This window comes from Lissotriton helveticus, chromosome 10 (assembly GCF_964261635.1).
Source record: "Lissotriton helveticus chromosome 10, aLisHel1.1, whole genome shotgun sequence".
In the NCBI taxonomy this organism is placed as follows: Eukaryota; Metazoa; Chordata; class Amphibia; order Caudata; family Salamandridae; genus Lissotriton; species Lissotriton helveticus.
The window spans coordinates 707,760,514-707,778,966 of NC_136071.1; the positions used below are offsets into that span (position 1 = coordinate 707,760,514).

At 44.6% G+C, this 18,453-nt stretch overlaps 1 protein-coding gene across 4 annotated transcripts in view; it reads right to left on the reverse strand.

Annotated features, from left to right (window-relative positions):
* The window catches only part of CNPY1 (canopy FGF signaling regulator 1), a 511,443-nt gene that overhangs the window by 216,971 nt on the left and 276,019 nt on the right, over positions 1-18,453 (reverse strand). For all 4 annotated transcript variants that reach the window (XM_078663256.1, XM_078663253.1, XM_078663255.1 and 1 more), the window contains exon 3: positions 17,952-18,067. In XM_078663256.1, the coding sequence (XP_078519382.1) occupies positions 17,952-18,067 (116 nt within the window). The remainder of the gene's footprint in view (positions 1-17,951; positions 18,068-18,453) is intronic.

Here is an 18,453-nt window from a genome sequence, read left to right on the forward strand (position 1 = left end):
ACTCCATGCCCTGGGTCTAAAACAGTTTGCATATAAATCTCTGGTCACTGACGCTGCAAAGGTGATGTTTCGTGAACAGCAGGGCAGACTGTACGATGTGGGTGACAAGGCGGGCAAACTCCTGGCGTGGTTGGATAAGAAAGAAAGAGTTAATCGTGTAGTGCCTGTGATTCAGTCTGCGAGTGGTGAGAATGTGATTGACCCGACCGCTATTGTTGATCGATTCGCGGAATATTTCCGTGTGGTATATGCTCCCGTGTCTGTGAGGGATGTTGCTGACTCCCGCCTTCTTCTGCGTGATATCTCTTTGCCCTGTGTCACCGACTTGGACCGTATTGCTTTGGACTCCCCTTTTACGAATGATGAGATAGCCAATGCACTTCGATCGCTCCGTTCGGGCAAAGCACTGGGCCCGAACGGTTTGCCTATTGAGTTGTACAAATTACGCCCCGATAAGGTGGCGCCGTATCTCCGCGCCATGTTTCTAGAATCTCGTGAGCGGAACATACTTCCTTATGATCAGCGTCTGGCGACAATTGTCGTCATTCCCAAAGAGGGTAAACCGCGTGACCTCTGTTCCTCGTATAGGCCCATATCCCTATTAAATGTTGAACCTAAGGTGTTGGCTAAACTTTTGGCGACCCGTCTCCTTTCGGTTCTTGGGGAGTTGGTCCATCCGGATCAATCTGGCTTTATCCCGCATCGCAACACTGCTCTGAATTTACGTCGCCTTCACGGCGCGCTGGCGAGGGCGGGGCTTTTGACTGAACCGGCCATCTTGGCGTCCCTGGATGCCTCGATGGCCTTTGATACTGTGGAGTGGCCCTATTTATGGGCAACACTTGAGAAATTTGGATTCGGGTGCGAGTTTATTAGCTGGGTTAGGCTGTTGTACGCGGAACCTCTGGCGCAAGTTGTTGTGAACGGTAGAGTGTCGGCCCCCTTCTCCTTGGGCAGGGGTACCCGTCAGGATTGCCCCTTGTCCCCTCTTTTGTTCGCGCTCGCTCTTGAACCGTTGGCGGCCTGGCTCCGTTGGGAACCGTCCCTTAAAGGTATTCGTTGGGCCCCGGACTTCGAAGACCGCGTCTCGCTTTATGCGGACGACATCCTCTTGTATCTTACTTCTCCTCGCAAGTCTTTATCTGTTTTATTTGACGTTCTTGCGTCCTTTGGCGCGAACTCAGGTCTCGTCATCAACTGGTCTAAATCCTGTGTATACGTTTTATCTGGTATCTTGCCTCCGTTGCCGAGTAGACTTCCTCTTCAGGTGGTCCGGGATGGTTTCAAATACTTGGGGGTTTTCGTTACCTTGGATCCGTCCCTTCGTTTTGATCGTAATCTCCTTCCCCCGTTGCTTAGGCTCCGTTTGGACGTTGCCCGCTGGCGCAAACTTCCCCTGTCTCCACTGGGTCGGGCGGCCCTGTTTAAGATGATGTCACTACCGCGGTTTCTCTACGCTCTCCAGAATTATTATGATCCTGTCCCCAAGACTTATTTTCGGGAGATTGAGAGCCTTCAGAGGCAACTTATTTGGGATGGGCGACCGCGCATTGCTCTCGCGAAACTTTCCATCCCGTGGTACGATGGGGGCATGGCGCTCCCCGATATTAGGAGATACTACTGGGCTTCCCATCTGTCCGCTATTAATCACGCTATGTTCTCTCCGGGTCGTAATCCGGCGTTTGAGATGGATAAACTTCAGCTTCCGGGAGGGGACTTTAATAGAGTGCTCTATTCTCGCTCCGCTGGGCGCCATCTTGTGGGACCTACTTTGACTGCCTTGACGGTGTGGCGTGCTGCGAATGTGAGCCTGGGCTGGGAGGATCGCTTGACGTTGGCGACGCCGCTTTATGCTTCGGAACGTCTGGGCGGTCTTTGGTCTTCCAGGGGTTTTGACCGTTGGGACTTGATTGGGATCTCTAAAGTGGGGGATGTATATTCTAAGGGTTCTGTGCGCCCGTTTCAGGCCCTCCAGGCTGACTACGGCCTGAGTAGTCGGGAATTCTTTCGTTATTTACAGGTCAGGCACGCTTTGGTTTCGGTGTTTGCTCCTGGTGAGATTCCGCCTGACTCTTCCCCACTTGAGGACCGTATCCTTGACGAACATCTTCCTGATAGCACTATCTCCCTGATCTATAAAAAGTTGATTAACAATCGGACTGACTTATTGGCCCGACTTCGGGAACAGTGGCTGGGAGATGGGTTGGAACTTGATGACGAGGATTGGCAATCGGCCCTCTCCTCTCCGAAGGAGGTGAAAAAAAAAAAAAAAAAAAAAAAAAAAAAAAAAAAGAAAGCCTCGTAGACATACATTTCGAAGAATGCATCGAACGGTGGTAGTTCATATAGGAGTGCACAACGTATTCCTCTGCTGCATGATGGCCATTTTATGTTCATATGCCAAGCATGTGGGGGAAAAGGCAGGGGGTAAATAGCCCTCTATGGTGTGGGTGAGGAGACAGAGCCAGGGAGATTAGCACCTCCTTGGAAAGGTGGGCAGTGAGTCTACGAGCTTTAAACGCTATTAACTCTGCTTTAAACTTGATCTACGATGAAGCTCATGGTCAGAGGAGGTCATGAAAAGGAGGGGTGTTCCATACTAAATTTTCAGCTTCAGGAAAATAAAAGTGGCAGCCCAATTTTGGACACACCTAAGCGAAGCATATGGCATTCCGTGGACTGCAACATATGCAGTGCTACAGTACAAGCGATTCTGCTGCCGGCTGTATAGAATTTGCAAAAATGCAAAATTATTCAGCTAAAAGTGACTTAAATAGCTTGCTAACATTTTTACCTCCTTTTTATGGACTAAAATACACACTAGTACAGAAATATCTGACTTTATTTAAATGATTTTTGCAGGGAAAAAAGAAAACAAAAGCTCATACAGATGTGGAACTCAGCATATATATAGCTATAAACAATATATAATTTTCATCAGGACAAATGAGAGTCCGTAATTTCACATTAATATGGTACAAGTTACAGGAAACCACTCCAAAACATAGGTCTCATTACCTTCGTATGAAGCATTTACAGAGTGCTTAAACGTCCTATTACGAACTTCTGTCTGGAAAAGAGGAAAACCCTGCAACTGCAATATTTATCACATCACAATATATGTTCTCTCTTTCCTGCGCAATTCCCCCAACATATTTCACAATGTTTTTCCTAGTGAAATCTGTCAGAAGAGACTGCAATGGTGTAACGATTACTAAACGGCTAGTTATTGGGGCAAAAAAAATGAAGAACGGTGTAAACATAACCTAACGTTAGCGCAGTGGTGGCTGGTGATCTCAGAAAGTGGTGAGACATACTACTTACTAAGAGTTAGTGGTGAGACATACTACTTACTAAGAGTTCACCCCAATGTTTTCAAAATTTGCCTGAGAGTTCCCCATTTTAAGAGCTGGCTTCATTGTGCACGTGCCAGCATTTTGTTATGGGCACCCCCATGCAGCAGGATTTACATACAATATTCCAGCATCGTAATTTTGCCATTAATACTGCCCATATACCATGTCAAAAGTTATCTCAATATGCCATGGCTGCCCTGAGGCAAATATTTCCTCTTGTATGCTAGTACCATTTTTTTGCTGCCTTGCTTTCTTTGCTGGAAGCTCAGAGACTCCTTGGCAGCAGCAGGGCAGGAATGTGCCGCTGGAGATTGAAACGAGCAAGCCATGGTTCCCAACGAGGAGCCAGACAGAGCAGCAACGCCTGGTTTGAAAAGACAAAGACTCACCTCCATTCCTCTCACATTACTGAAAAAACACAGCCCTAACAAACGATGGGATAGTGCTGGGGAGCCTGCTCCTGCTGCTCTGTGTGGCTTCTCATTGGCCTTATAGATGCAGTGATGTGCGCCATGACAGCCACATTTAACAGACATGGTATGCACAGTATGTCTCTTAAATTGAACTGCTACTATTACCATCCTCTGCCCCAAAGTGTAAAGCGCTCTGATATCCTTCGGGATCATGTTCGCACTATATAAAACTTTATAAATAAATAAATAAAATGGATTGTGCCTGAGTGAACGAATCATAGTTGAACCTCACCCCTCAGAGATGCGTAGTGCAGAGATCCACCTTCAGAGTGTTGTCTTTTTAGACAGCATTCTTAGCTGGATCCTGCCTCCGCCTCTTCTACCAACCTCACCCCACCTCCTCCTGTCATCAGGAGCCTTGAGATGAGGCCCTGGGGCTGACCTGTGAACTGGCAGTGTTCAGTAAAACATTAAAGTCAAGCTTTCATGAACACTGCTCAGTTAAATAACTAGCTCTTGTAGCAGGGAGCAGTAAGTGGTGCCTCACATTAGGCCTGGCTGCACCCTGAAGCCCCTGATAAAGAGCAGGCACTGGTGGACACCTAGGGGAAAAAATAAAAGACAGGCATTTTCAACCCAAATTATGTGTTTGTTGTGTTACGGCCTACCCTCGCCACACTCTCACTCTGATCCGAGCTCCTTATTTCTCGAAACTGTGTGATTCTGGGAGAACTACTATCTCGCTGTGTATATACGCTCTCAAATGCATAATTAGGGTGTATTTACAATTCGATCTGAATAATGATATTAAATCAATACAACTGTTGAATTTTGTATTTTCAAACATGTTTTAACTGAATTTAACGTTGTCGCCCTTTAATTAACGTGCAATACGTTTTGACCACAGCATAATCTATGAGACACAACTAAATAAATGAGGAAAGCAGTTTACTTGATTTTTTTTTCCTTGCTAAATTTTGTGCATGGTTCCAGTCGCGGCCGGCATTATGGGCAGGTGGGGTGGAAATGGGGAAGTCGTGCCGCGGGGTGGGGGGGGGGGGGACGGCTGGAGGGGTTTAATGGAAAAAAATACATAAAATACAACTTACAGTCCTGCGCCATCTTCTGGATAGGTACAGACTCCCGCCATACGGTCCTGACCCCTGCTGCATTTTACAGTTACTGCTGCTCTCCTCGTCATCAGCCCCCCCTCCCCTCCGCCAATCACAACTTGTGAGGCGAATCTGAGAGCGCCCCATCCGGGACATTTTGCCTACAAAGAGATACGGGAGAGTGGGCATTCCTGCTCGAGGGCAGGGGGAATGGCTTGCCCATTTTTGTGCATACTGACCGTTTGGTCGGCCCCAGGGTCGACCAAACAGGCAGTATGCACAACAGTGGGCAAGCAACTCCCCCCTGCCCTCGAGCAGGACCGCCAACCCCAAACCAGGCACTTGTGCTTTCTCGCAGTGGGAGAAGGCAGAAACATAAATGGTGGTTATTACCATTTATGTTTCTGCCTTCTCGCACTGCGAGAAAGGAGGGGGCGGCGCCCAAACGCCCCTATCGAGGAGCCGCCACTGGTGAGTGAGCTGATTTTCCGTGAATACAGACTGTATTAACGGAAAATCAGCTCACTCACCAGTTTGCACAAGGATCAACAGTCGCAGCCTGGCTCGTAATCAGGCCTCTGGTGCGAATTTCCCCAGACCTGTCCTCACTATAGCTCCTGGCAGCACCGACAACTACGAGTTACAAATCATGAGTAGGCCTAGTTATTATTCCCTACACTGTAATTGACTCTTCAACCTTGCGTTATATGAATACTTCCAGGGAGCAGAACATTTACGCTGGGGTCTTTTTGATAACCATTGCCTAGCTCTCGGTCTTTTAAACAGTACCCTGGCCTGCGCTATATATTTTGCTATGTATGGCTTTCATAGAGAGGCACTAGTGTGAATTTCTAGATTCTAGATTCAGTAATTCACTATTTTCAGGTATCAACAGTGGATAACAGAACAGAATGTGTTACCCACTGCTGTTACGCCATAAAAAAATTCCAGGCTGCTCTAGCAAGGCTCTCAGAGTCAGAGAGCTGCTAGTAAGCAGGAAGTACAGCTTGCCCGTTACTCCTCTGACCCAGCTTATAAGTTGAAAGCATGTGCAAATGGTTTTAGGGGTCATACATAACATAAAAATATCGAATTTTCGTCTATTTGATGTGACTCAGAACCTCATGGTGAAAAACATTACTGTTGATCACTGTTACCCATCTATACTTCTATATATCGTTATTTGTCTTTGATCTTAATTGTCCCCAGGACGGGTATTATGAGGTCAATTAATCCTTGCCGTTTTGAGTGTTCCATTGAACCTTGCGAATTCCTGTCAAATATTTTGGAGAGCAGTCTGGTTAGAGGTTGTGGGCACCAGGTAGTCTCGGACGAGAATTTGGAAGGCTATTATTGGTGAACAGTGCACTGGGAAATCAATGGATAATTCCACATTTACCAAACCTACCCCCAAAACCCTAGACCTATTTGTTTTTGTCCATTAGTGTAATTATTTTTGGTTCGTGTGGGGTAACAAACCACAATAATAGGCATTATATAGACAGTTACCCTTTTTAAAAAAAAAAATAAAGATCAATCCTCTTTAAAGCTGTGGCTCCATAGGCATTTATTTTATTTTTTAGCAGACGTGTGTAGTTTCACATACAGCACACGTTAGTTCCAAAATTTTACTTCGATATAACTGTAGCCAAAAAGGCAGCAAAATCTCCCTCAGTCTTGTGTTCCAGTCTGAGTAAACATTTTCCTTACATACCACTTGGAGAATGGTAATACACTACTCCTAGATTTTTTTTATAATTCTCTCATTTTCAAAGGAGATCATAGTGACAATGTTAAGTGCTCTGCTACTCTAAGTTCTAGCTCTTCCTAACAAAACTTCCTGTGATTTAGTTTTTAGATGAAGCTGAAGTAGGATATTGGTTACACGCTGGACTATTTTACCTTATGCTAGTCTATTCAACTTGCAATTGTGGTATTCAATAGTAATTCTCAAACTATGATGCTACAAAGCAGACAGAGAGCCATTTCAGAGTAAAGAGGGCCAGTCTGGGGTTGTAATATACGAATATCATCCTTGTAAGAAGTCTAGAGTGCTCGTTAGGAATTTTAGTAGACTCAGAACAAACATGTGTTGGACTGGGCTCTTTCTGCAGGGTCACCCAAGATTTTTGCCTTCCTTTGCTGAAGCCATTTTTGCGGGTTTTCAGGATTCTGTGCACTTTACTCTGCTAAGCAGTGATAAAGGGCTGGTGATCTCCCTCTCAAACCTGATAACATTGGCCTAAGCCTGAATGCTACATTTAATTTACTTATATGTCCCTGATTTATTGTACTACATGTACCTAGGGCCTGTAAATTAAATGCTACTACTGAGATGGAGCACTTGTTGTACCACCTACTAATGTAGCATGATAAAGTCACCGCAGCATGTAGTGCAGATTTAAGCTGCCATTTCGGTCTGGCAAAATAAACTTTTGTGCAGGTTTAAACATTCAATTTTTAGCACTTTTAAGTCACTCTGAAGGCAGGCCATAATGGCTCATACGGCAGGTTGCATTGTATTTGTAAATTAAATGTGTGTTTAAGATTTACATGTCCTGACAATAAAAAAGTCCTAAAGTCGTTTTTCACTTTAGCAAGGCTAACTGTCCTATAGACTAATACTGGGTTACCTTATTACAGTTAAAAGATAACTTCCATTTGGGAACAGATAGAGAAATGCTTCTTCTACTGATTTGAATTGTAAATCTTCTTTAGTGGTAAACTCAGATTTTAAGTTACTCTTCTGAAAATGTCACCGGAGGTGGAACAAAATATCAAAGACCAGCTGGGCGAACTCCATCAACACCTCCTACCCCGCTACCACCACCAACCTCAAACAGGGAGTGAAAAACTTTAACACCTGGATCACCAATTGTGCAGACAGCATCATACCCATCAAGGCAACATCCACAGAAAATCCTCCAAAAAGTCAGCAGATACACCCAAGAACTCAGAACAGTGAAACGGGACAGCAAACAGTTGGAGAGAAGATGGCCCGCCAGCAAGGACACCTCCAACAGGGCAGCCTTCAAGAACTTCCTCAACCTCTATCACCTCCTGCTGAGGGCAAAAAAGTAAAAAAAACCTTGCTGCATGCATCAAAACCAGTGCCTACACCAAGGAACTTTTAAATATTGTTAAAGAATTCTCCAACCTGACTGCCAGCAAAAACAACATCATACCCTCACAGGAGCTGTGCGACAACCTCGCCCACTTCTTCTACAAGATTGCAACCATATAAAGAAACTTCAAACCCCAACCCACACCTGTGGACTTTCTAAACAGATACACCACCACCTTAACTGACATGAGCCACACATTGACCACCTGGAACATCCTCTCCACCATCAGCATAAAATCCATCCACTCTGGAGCTCCCACAGACCCATGCCCACACCACATCTTCAACCTCGGAAACCAAAGTATCGGCCAGGAACTCCCACCCTACTCAACACCTCTATCACCACATCAACCTTTCCTGATGCCTGGGAACACACTAAAGTCAGATCACTACTCAAAAACCTCTCCCCGACCCCAGCAAACTCAAAAACTACTAGCCAATCTCCCATTCCCAGCAAAAGTACTGGAAAAGATCATCAACAATCAACTCATGAAACACCTGGAGCAGAACAAGCTACTCGACGCCACCCGATTCGGCTCCCGCAGCAATCACAGCACCCAAACCGCCCTGAATACAGCCACTGACATCCGAACCCTCCTCGACCAAGGAGAAACAGCAGCTTTAATCCTCTTTGACCTCTCAACAGCTTTCGACACCATATCCCACCACATGCTAATTGAAAGACTCCACCACATCGGCATCCAAGGGAACGCACTCAGATGGATCATCTCCTTCTTCACTGGAAGAACCCAGAGGATCCACCTCCCACCTTTCACATCTGAATTCAAGGAGATCACCTGCAATGTCTCCCAGGGCTCATCCCTCAACCTCACGCTCATCAACGCATATATGACACCCCTAGCAACATCATTAGATCCCACAGTCTCAACATAATTTCCTTCGTAGACGACACCCAACTCATCCTCTCACTCAGCGTCGACCGCACCACCACCAGAATCAACTTCTACAGATGCATTACAAACATCGCCGACTGGATGAAAAACAACTGCCTGCAGATGAACACAGACAAGACAAAAGTACTGATCTTTGGCAACAGAAGCAACACATTGAACGACTCCTGGTGGCCATCAGACCTAGGACCTGCAGTACGACTACGCCAGAAACCTCGGAATCATCACTGACAACAAGCACACCATGGAATCACAGGTCAACGCCGTCTCCTCAGCCTGGTTCCTCACTCTTCGCATGCTACATAAAATCTTCAAGTGGCTCCTCCTACACACGACATGCACCGTGAGACAGGCTCTCATCACCAGCCGACTGGACCATGGCAACGCCCCCTTTGTAGGATATGCTGCACACCTCCTACAGAGACTTCAGACCAAACAGATTTGCTGTGCCAGAATAATCCTTGGCCTTCCCTGACAAACCCATATCTCACCCCACCTCAGTCAACTTCACTGGCTCCCCGTACAGAAGATATATACTACCTGATCCCTCTTTGTCAATAGGACAGGCATATAATGATTAAAAGGACCTTGGGAACCTTGCAGGTAACTGAATGGCACACATACAGGTTATTCTAGCCACTTACATAACCACTCAATACTAACCAAACAGGCCTTACAAGACCGAAGAGATGTGCCAAATTACTGGTCACCGGAGGACTCTAACACCTGCAGGTTCTTAATCGTCACATTAACAGAGTCAAGACTTCCTATAATGAGCAAAAGGGTGATAACACAGTGCACCGTGGCAAATCTCTTCCCGGACGCCTCATAAAGGCAAACATATATATATATAGGCAAGGGGACGTTACCACTTGAGTGTGGCAAGAGAGGATGGCCAGAAGCAGGCCCAACTTGTGGGGGCTAATGCACGTAAATGGGGCTTATGCATATAAAGGGGGCTTACTTGGTATGCCATGCTCGCATTGGAGATCGCTCATTCCTTGGCATGCTGAAAATGGGAATGGGATCAACCAGACCCTGACAGTATCAACGTCAACTAACCTAGACTTCATTATTCCGAGTTTACTCCTCTCTCTTGACATTCAAGGGTAGTTGGTGACCGGACTGTGTTAATCACCTTATTTTTCATGCTGTATTCTTTTTATCTCTGGTTTGTCTCCTTACTGCCTGCATACAATGTAATGCAATTTCCGTCTGTTTTTTTACAGGATGTATGTAAAGCGCTCTGATACCTACGGGTCAAGCTATCGCTATATAAAACTTTTAAAAAGATCTCAGAGTGAGCCACCTCCTGCCACAACCTGTGTGGGAAATCGGATTCAGAGTATAAAAGAATTACCAACAAACAAAATGGGACTTGCAGATCTATTCGGAGATGTCAGCATAACACAAAATAAGAAGATGCACGTCCATCTCTCAAGCTTCCTCATACTTCACACCACTAAGCAATGCTTCTCATTGCACAAAAAGGTACCTCTGTGGTCATCAAGTACGACATGGAAACACTTCCCACACAGGCTCCAGGCAAAAACAATACACTTCCAATCATACACCTACACAGAGTAGTGTGCTGCCCATGTGGGTACACGTTTTAGTGCCCCATATAAGGATAGGACGTTCTATACAAATGCTGTAACAATACAATGTGTGAGGTCAGGAGGAGAGCATGGGGACTTTTATGGTCGCACAGCTAAAAATAACTCCGGGATTTTGTGGTGTTTGATAGGTTTTGAATGATAAAAACAAACTGTACATATCAGAACTATATTAAAGGAATGCTTTACTATTTTATGAAAAAGTATGTATAACACTCAATTCCTTTGATTTTTTGATGATATCTGGCCACTGCTTGTATCGTCTACACCGTATGGCCTATGTCTTTGCTTTTCCTCTACCATTTTGAAATGTTTTCTTTTACTTTTTTACAGAATGCTTTACAAAAACCTCGCTGGCAAAGCCAATAGCTTGGCACTCTCATTATAAAAATAACTTATTGGCTTTGCCAATGCTTGTTTTAACTGTTAGTAATAAGCAGGCAGGATTTTTGAATGTAACAGTCACAATTGTTTTGTTTTCTTATAAAGAAACCAGTTTCAGCAGCAAACATTAATTGTGATGTTTTGTCAAAGTATACGAGAGAAGATTTACAAACAATAAAACGCAGGTAAGTATATATATTTTTCTCAACAAACCTTCTCAACTGCACTCAATCATGAAACCTACCTCAATATTTCAAAATTAAGCATTATTTAATGTTAATAAAAGCCCCATTACACTTCAGAAACATAAAATGTCACTTACTACAATTATAGGTGCATATACGCCAAAATATTTAATTGTTACCATATGATTCTGCTTTAATACACTTCAAATGTACAAAAAGTATGACACAGTGGTCGCTAAAGGCACATCTGAAATAATTCTGTCTGAGAAAGTGTGTAACTACCTTCCTAGCTAAATTAATAGCTCCGTATTTAGAACAGCCTTACTCACATGACTGGAAACAATGGCACTACTATACATTCCCTTTTACTTTTCCCTTACAAGGTCTAACACAAATAAGTCTTCTGCTGGAAGCAGACATAGCGTTTTGTACAAAAAATAAATGATGGCAAATCCAGCTCCTCTCTTTTTAAGCTTAGTGGGCAAAATTGAATTGGACAAATAAATACATGAAAAGTAAATATTGTACAGGGACATTTTCAAGTCCATTATCATATTAAAGGATCTGTTCTCACGCCTTGGCTAGTACACTTTTATTCATAAAGCAGTTTTCACAGAATTACATGCAAGAATGTACACTCTGTTCGAAGGTTTCAGACTTAGTATCTTAAGACCAAATAATCACTTAAACGTATTTTCCAGCTATTTTCCATTTAAAGAAAAGCATGTGAGCCTTTAAAAATCCCAACAGCTTGGTCAGTGAAAGTCAAATGCTGAGAAATGCAGGCCTTTTTTTTAGATTTAATAAACAAACTTCCATGCACTATTTTTTTTAATTGACTTGTCCATATGTTCTTAAAAAATAGTGCTGTGCAGCACACCGAAAAAACACGCATAACGAGAATGGGAGTACTACATAACCTTATTGACTACACAAGCACTGCCTGCAAGCTATGCAACCACAACTCCCCCAACAGCCAATCGTTTAATAACACCATGCCAACATCATATACATGCGTGCAGCGGCAGTCCGGCCCTCAAAATAAGACTAGGTACACGGAATGCTTGTACTTAACTTTATTTCACAACGGGAGCGTGCCAGGGTCGCTCCCGCACCCAGAGCCCTCCGTGCAGAAGATGGCCGCCGGCGCTCCCAGCATCCTTCAGTGGGTCACGTGGTCATAACCACTAGAGCGCCACACCACACATCTCCCTCCTTTAGTAACACCACAACACAAGAATTGTAACAACAGGGGGCGCCTGGAGGGGAGGATCCCTGGCACAGAGTTACAACATGTTTCCGTAGGCTGCTGATCATAAGGGGGAAGGAAAATTTAAGGGGGGGGGGGGGGGGAGACAAGCTCATAATGCATCAAGATTACATATCAAACTCTTTGTATCTTTTGGGTAACACTACTGCCGTGCCTGTGCGGGTGTGTGTAGTGGGTGTTTGTGTCGTGTGTGTCTCTCGTGCATGTTCTGGTGTCGTGTGTGTCTCTCGTGCATGTTCTGGTTTTTCTTGTTCTCCCGTGCTGGTCACTATTGGAAGCCGTGGAGGTTTGTCGCCTGGTGTTTGATTTGCTGATATTCTGGTCCTCCAGTGGCATAAGTTGTCGTGTGGCCTCCGGACTCCTCAGTTACTGTGTATTGCCTCTCACGTCTTCATTGTTTCCTATAGTGCCGTTTCTCTGTGTATCTATCTCTGGTCCATGCTCCTCATCATCCGACTCCCAACTGGTGTTTCCATTTTGTGATGCGGCTTCTCCTTTGTCCCATCCGATTACTTAATTGCACCTGGTCATTCTGCTGTGGGACCATACTTAGCCATCACTCAATAACGCAGATCGTGAATAGGTTTCCTTGACTTGCAGAGGGTCACTGAACTTGCCGTCGCCTTTTCTCCGTAATTGTGCCAGCTTCACTCGGATCCACTCCCCTTTTTCCAACAAAACTTCTTTTACTCTCTGCGTCTTGTTGTAGTGGTCTGTGTAGATCGGACCATCATTGGAGACCATTTACTTTGTAGCGTCAGGTTCATCCAAACTGTGTTGTCTCAGGTGAACGGGTCTCAGCCCCGTAGGATTTTAAATGGGCTGTATCCCGTCGTTGTGGGTGTAATATGATAAGCCCATACCGTATGTCTGATTTCCGTCTCCCAATTCTTCCCTGCCCTGATTGCAGCCTGCACGGACTCCATGATCACACGGTTGAACCTCTTAGTGCGGCCATTTCCAGCTGGATGATACACTGGGGTGTGTTTGGTAACGATGCCATTCCATTTCGTGTATGCAGTCCACTTCTCAGACTTGAACTGGGGGCCATTGTCGCACGTGATGACTCTCGGTATTCCCTCTCTCAAGAATGTGGCCGTGAGAAAGGCTACAATCCTGTCCGTATCCGCTTTTTCGCACAGTTCTATTTCCAGCCATTTGGAATATCGGTCCATCAGCACGATGGCATACTTCGGTACGCCCCACGAGTCGAGGATGGGGCCCAGAATGTTGACGGACAATTCTTGTACCACACTCATATGTCTGTGGGTTATCTGTCATGAGTACTTGCATGGCGCCTCCTGGATTCAGTTGAATCCCTAACGCCCCTTGGTCTGCCCAACCTAGGCTAGAGGGACCTTTTTCTGCCACCTACAGTTTGCACTCTGAGGACCTACCTTTGAACTCAAAGCTTAGTGGTCGGAAGCCTACCATGGGGGTCTTTTCTCCCGTGAAGGTGACAGTGTGGACGTCTGTGGGGTGTAGGTGAGTGCCTAAAGTGTGTATAAAGTCCCGCTCCCAGATATTGCGTTGGATGATAGATATGGGGACCACGAGTCTGCCACCATGGACACTTGTACACCCCCGATGGACACTAAGCAAGAGGGTTTCTTGGTACTGGAACAGTCGATGCCTAGAATTTAGTCAGCAATGCAAAGAACACTGTCCTCATCAGCCTCACCCTCCACACCGTCTGTGGTGGAGTCCTGTAGGAAACATTTAACAGATGAATTGCTAGGCTTACGTCTACATACTTTCCCAAAATGACCCATTACCCCACAATATGAGCATTTGACCCGAAATGCTGGACACCGTCTGTCATTTGCTGCATGCGTATGACTGCCACACCATAGCAGCTATTCTTGTGGTCACAAGATGCTTTGTGAGGTCTGTTCGCCCTGGGTATGAGGCTTCCTGTTGTACTTTGCCCCAACTGTGGGTGGAGGTTTGCTGTTGTGGGCCTTGGTGTCAGTCACTCTGAACACTGTGGCTTTGCTGGCACTGTCCTTTTTCGCCACCATTGCACACCGTTTAGACAGTTCCGCCTTCTTAACCATGGCAATAATCTCGTTGAGGGGTGCATCCCCGCTGACCCACAACTTTTCCTGTATATTTGCATTCACAGTATGCATTATTATCTGGTCGCGTATCTAGTCATCGTGGAGGTGACCAAATTTGCAAGTGACTGCTAACTTTTTAAGCGCAGCCACATAATCTTCTACCGACTCAGTGTTTGTCTGTTTCTGTTGAAAGAAATTATAGCAGTCTATGGCCGTACAGACTACTGGCTGGTAATGGCTGTCTAAAGCCTCCAATGCATGTTGAAATACGTCGTCGTCGTCTGGGATTCTAGTCTTTTTTTTACCATATTCTCATACACTCTAAGCCCTTATGGGCCCCAGATTGTGCAAAGGGATTTTTTTCTGCGTTTGCTGGAAAATCCCTCTTCCCCTTCGTCTTCCAGAGCTGACAAATAATTCAAAAAATACGCCTTCCAGTACTCCCACTTCATAGCTGGTTCCCCTGGTTCGGCAGGAAGGGGACTGGATTCGTGAGGGAAAATGTCTGCGCACACATGCTGATAGGTCGCTGTGGCCGGGATCCAGCAGGTGTAGACGAGGGAATGCAGGTGGTGACTGGATGGGTGGAAGGGCAGAACCAGTCTGTTGTGCTTGGTCGTCAATTGTGTGGTCCTGACCCCTATGCGCAAGGGTGCTGGGTGCGTGTGACAGGGGCACGCCGCACTTCAACTCCTTCTGTGCTCGGGGGGGGTGGGGGCACTATGGATATTGCACAGTTGGGTTGCACCCTGGGGTGGGCACTGTGGGCAATCAGCTCTCAGTCCTGCCCTGTAGGTAGGTCACCTGGGGCTGCTGAGGCTTCAAGGTGAGGCAGCGCTGGGGTGGCGTCCCTGTGGAGGGCCCTTCGAGGAGCAGGAAAGCAAGCACACAGGCCCATACTTTGGAGGCACTGAAAGCTGTAGGCTTCTCATACCGAACTGCAGGGTCTTGGCTGCTATGCTCAGCTCCTTTCTGCTGGCTGTATACTTGTGACCTTGTGCAGCTGGTCCCAGCACTTGTGTAGGGCTGAGTCTCCGTGTGGACGTTCAAGAGTGTAGGCGGGGAAACTCACTGGCCCCGCGTCCCTCTGCCACGCTCTCTCTGCAGGGGTCGTCCTCCCTGAGCAGAGAGGACCGATTCCCAGGCAAGCATGTGTTTCCGCTGGAGGAGCGCATTGTGCTCACCAGCCTCGTCGCCAATTTGTAGCGGCAGTCCGGCCCTCAAAAGAAGACGTGGTACAAGGAATGCGTGTACTTTACTTTATTTCACAACGCGAGAGCGCCTGTGTCACTCCTGCACGCAGAGCCCTCCGTACAGAAGATGGCCGCCGGCGCTCCCAGCATCCTTCAGTGAGTCACGTGGTCATAACCACTAGAGGGCTACACCACAATGCGGTCTTTTCCAAGCTGGTAAGCTCATTGTCTGTGATTCATCATAAAAAGCACAAGTTTTCATTCTTTGATCAAATTACACACAAGGGTAAAGGGATATGAAGAATATGAATGAATAGGTTTCACAATCTACTCTAGTCTATATAGCAAATATGGAACTGAGTATGTACCATCTGGAAGATAGCTTGGCAATCACGCCCGTCCAGCTGTGTCATTCTATTTGGAGTAAAGAAGAGACCAAGCTCCCCAAACTATTATAAGAAATTGTCAAAGCGTACACAATGCACTGAGAATCCTGTGGATCTCTTATATCTTCAGACATGCAGCCCAAATGAACATACCTCCATCATTGAATGAACTTGACAGCCTAACATCCTATAGCAAAAGGAAATTAAGACTTTCATTACATTTACGGTTCATGCCAGGCCTGCAAATTACAGTATCCAACTGCAGTGGTCAGATACCTAGCTGTGGTACATACCGAGGGCATCTAGAGTACCTTACAATTACATCTAACACCCAACATTGATTTGTTCTGACACAACTGAGATAGGGTATATTTCATGTTTTGGTAGGCTTCCCACAAGTAAAATAATGGCCTAAGGCAGCTGTTGAATATCCATGTGATGGACGATCCACCCACACACAATGCATGTTATGCTTTTCGATTGCTTTTATACTGGAATCAGGAAACTCTATCTAACACTCCTGTTTAAAGCTATGTGCACCAGGAACTAAAAAGATGTTTTTCTATACCTATGTTTTTTGGAGGAGCCTTCTATTAGTTTAAATGTTGCCTCCTTTATATGGAAAGCCATATTCCTTAAGAATCATCTTAACTACTCGCATCAACCCCTCCTCAAATATTCTTATGTGACTCCTTAATAGTCCAAACCTTTATCTACTTCCACTGTGAGCTTAGTGCCTAATTGTGGGGCAACAGCCTGGCAAATTAGCCATATTTTTCTATTCCTGGGAAGGCACCAGCATGATCTAGTCGGACTCAAAGTTCACAGTGCTGCAGTGATGATCAGAGTGATGTTCAGGTGGTTTACAACTTTCTTTTATAGTACCCTAGAAAACTATATATAGAGAGATTTTCGTTCTTAAAGAGCCCAGTGGCAAACCAATGATCACCTCAATGTGGAAATTTACTACCTCCTGACAGGTTTTATTTAACCCTACATCAACGCAAAAACCTGCAGTTTGCAAATTGCACTTTATAATGAATTGGATGACTTCACGCTCCGCAAATGCTAGTCTATGCTGTTGTCTTGTTAAGCCAAATGAGCAGAGGAACATGTCAGGACCAGTGTAACATCCTGTATTATTCTGATTTTACTGTTTGCAATTTGCTACCGTAGCTTATATTCTGCACTTTACATTTTGTATTTTTTATAGATATCCTTTGCATATAGGTTTTAAAATATTTTCAATGCATCGTGTCATATTTTGCACTCTCTTTGTCAGATGTAGCACTGATATAACAAGGACTCTTCCTCTGGGGTTTGTGAATTGTTATTTGCACTTTTATTGTTTTATCTCAAACAGAATAAAGACCTCACATCAAATCAAATGAATAACTTGCAGTCGCTCAGAAGTAGCAATAAAGTGCTGCAGTCTTAAAGGGAGCTTGAATCCTAGCTAGGGTAATGCAGTGGCCAGATAGAAAGTGCAAATTGGTGATTTATATTGCAGTACATCAGGCAGATAATCAAGATTCTTTATGCTACCTTTTAGAAACAACTGTGACATGTAGAATGCAGATTCCTCCTACTACAAGGAGTACCCACTAATAAAGTATACGGACTGTTCAATCATTAGAGGGATTTAAAAATGGTCTAAGTGAGGATTATACTTACTGCACCCAGCTATTTTTAATGAGAAGCCCTAGCCAAATTTTCATAAGGCTTAGTGAACAATTCTTTTGTACTGGGAACAAAAATCAGATTAGAAATGCACCAATCAACAAATACATAAAACAATCAATGTTACAAATTAATAATTCAATTTCTTACACTTCGCAACTGAATACAAATGAGTAAAAAAACTGTATTATTAAGCCTGCTGTCTGTTTTGATAAAAACGAATTACAGCAAACTAAAGCTCCATCATGACATTATCCTTACCTTATTTCTTTCTTGTGTCCCATCGGGGCTTATTCGAAATGACCCTACTTCTACAGTCTTCTTTGGGTTTACTTTACTCAATACATGTTGAAGTTCATCTACCAGTGCCCTGCAAGCTATAGAGAAAACAGCACATCCTTAATTTCATGTTTTAAACTGAATATAAGACTTGACTTCTATTATTATATTAGATATGAATCAGTGATGAAATATTACAGAACAAATTAAACAAAAAGATCTACGTTAACTCTAAACCTGTACTTTTGTTTTATACTGAGGACCCAGGTGGCACAAGTGTAAAGAATCCAAAATTTTATTTTTGCAAACTGTTACCTTTTACAGAAAGACAAAACTATACACTAGAGTAATTTAGTACTATGATAACAAGTTATAGGTAGTGGTAAAGTCAACAATAAGTTCCATCAGGTCGCCAACTATCAGTCTGAATGAAGATGCCAAAGGAAACAAACAAACTGTGAAGCACTTTCCAACAAAAAAACGT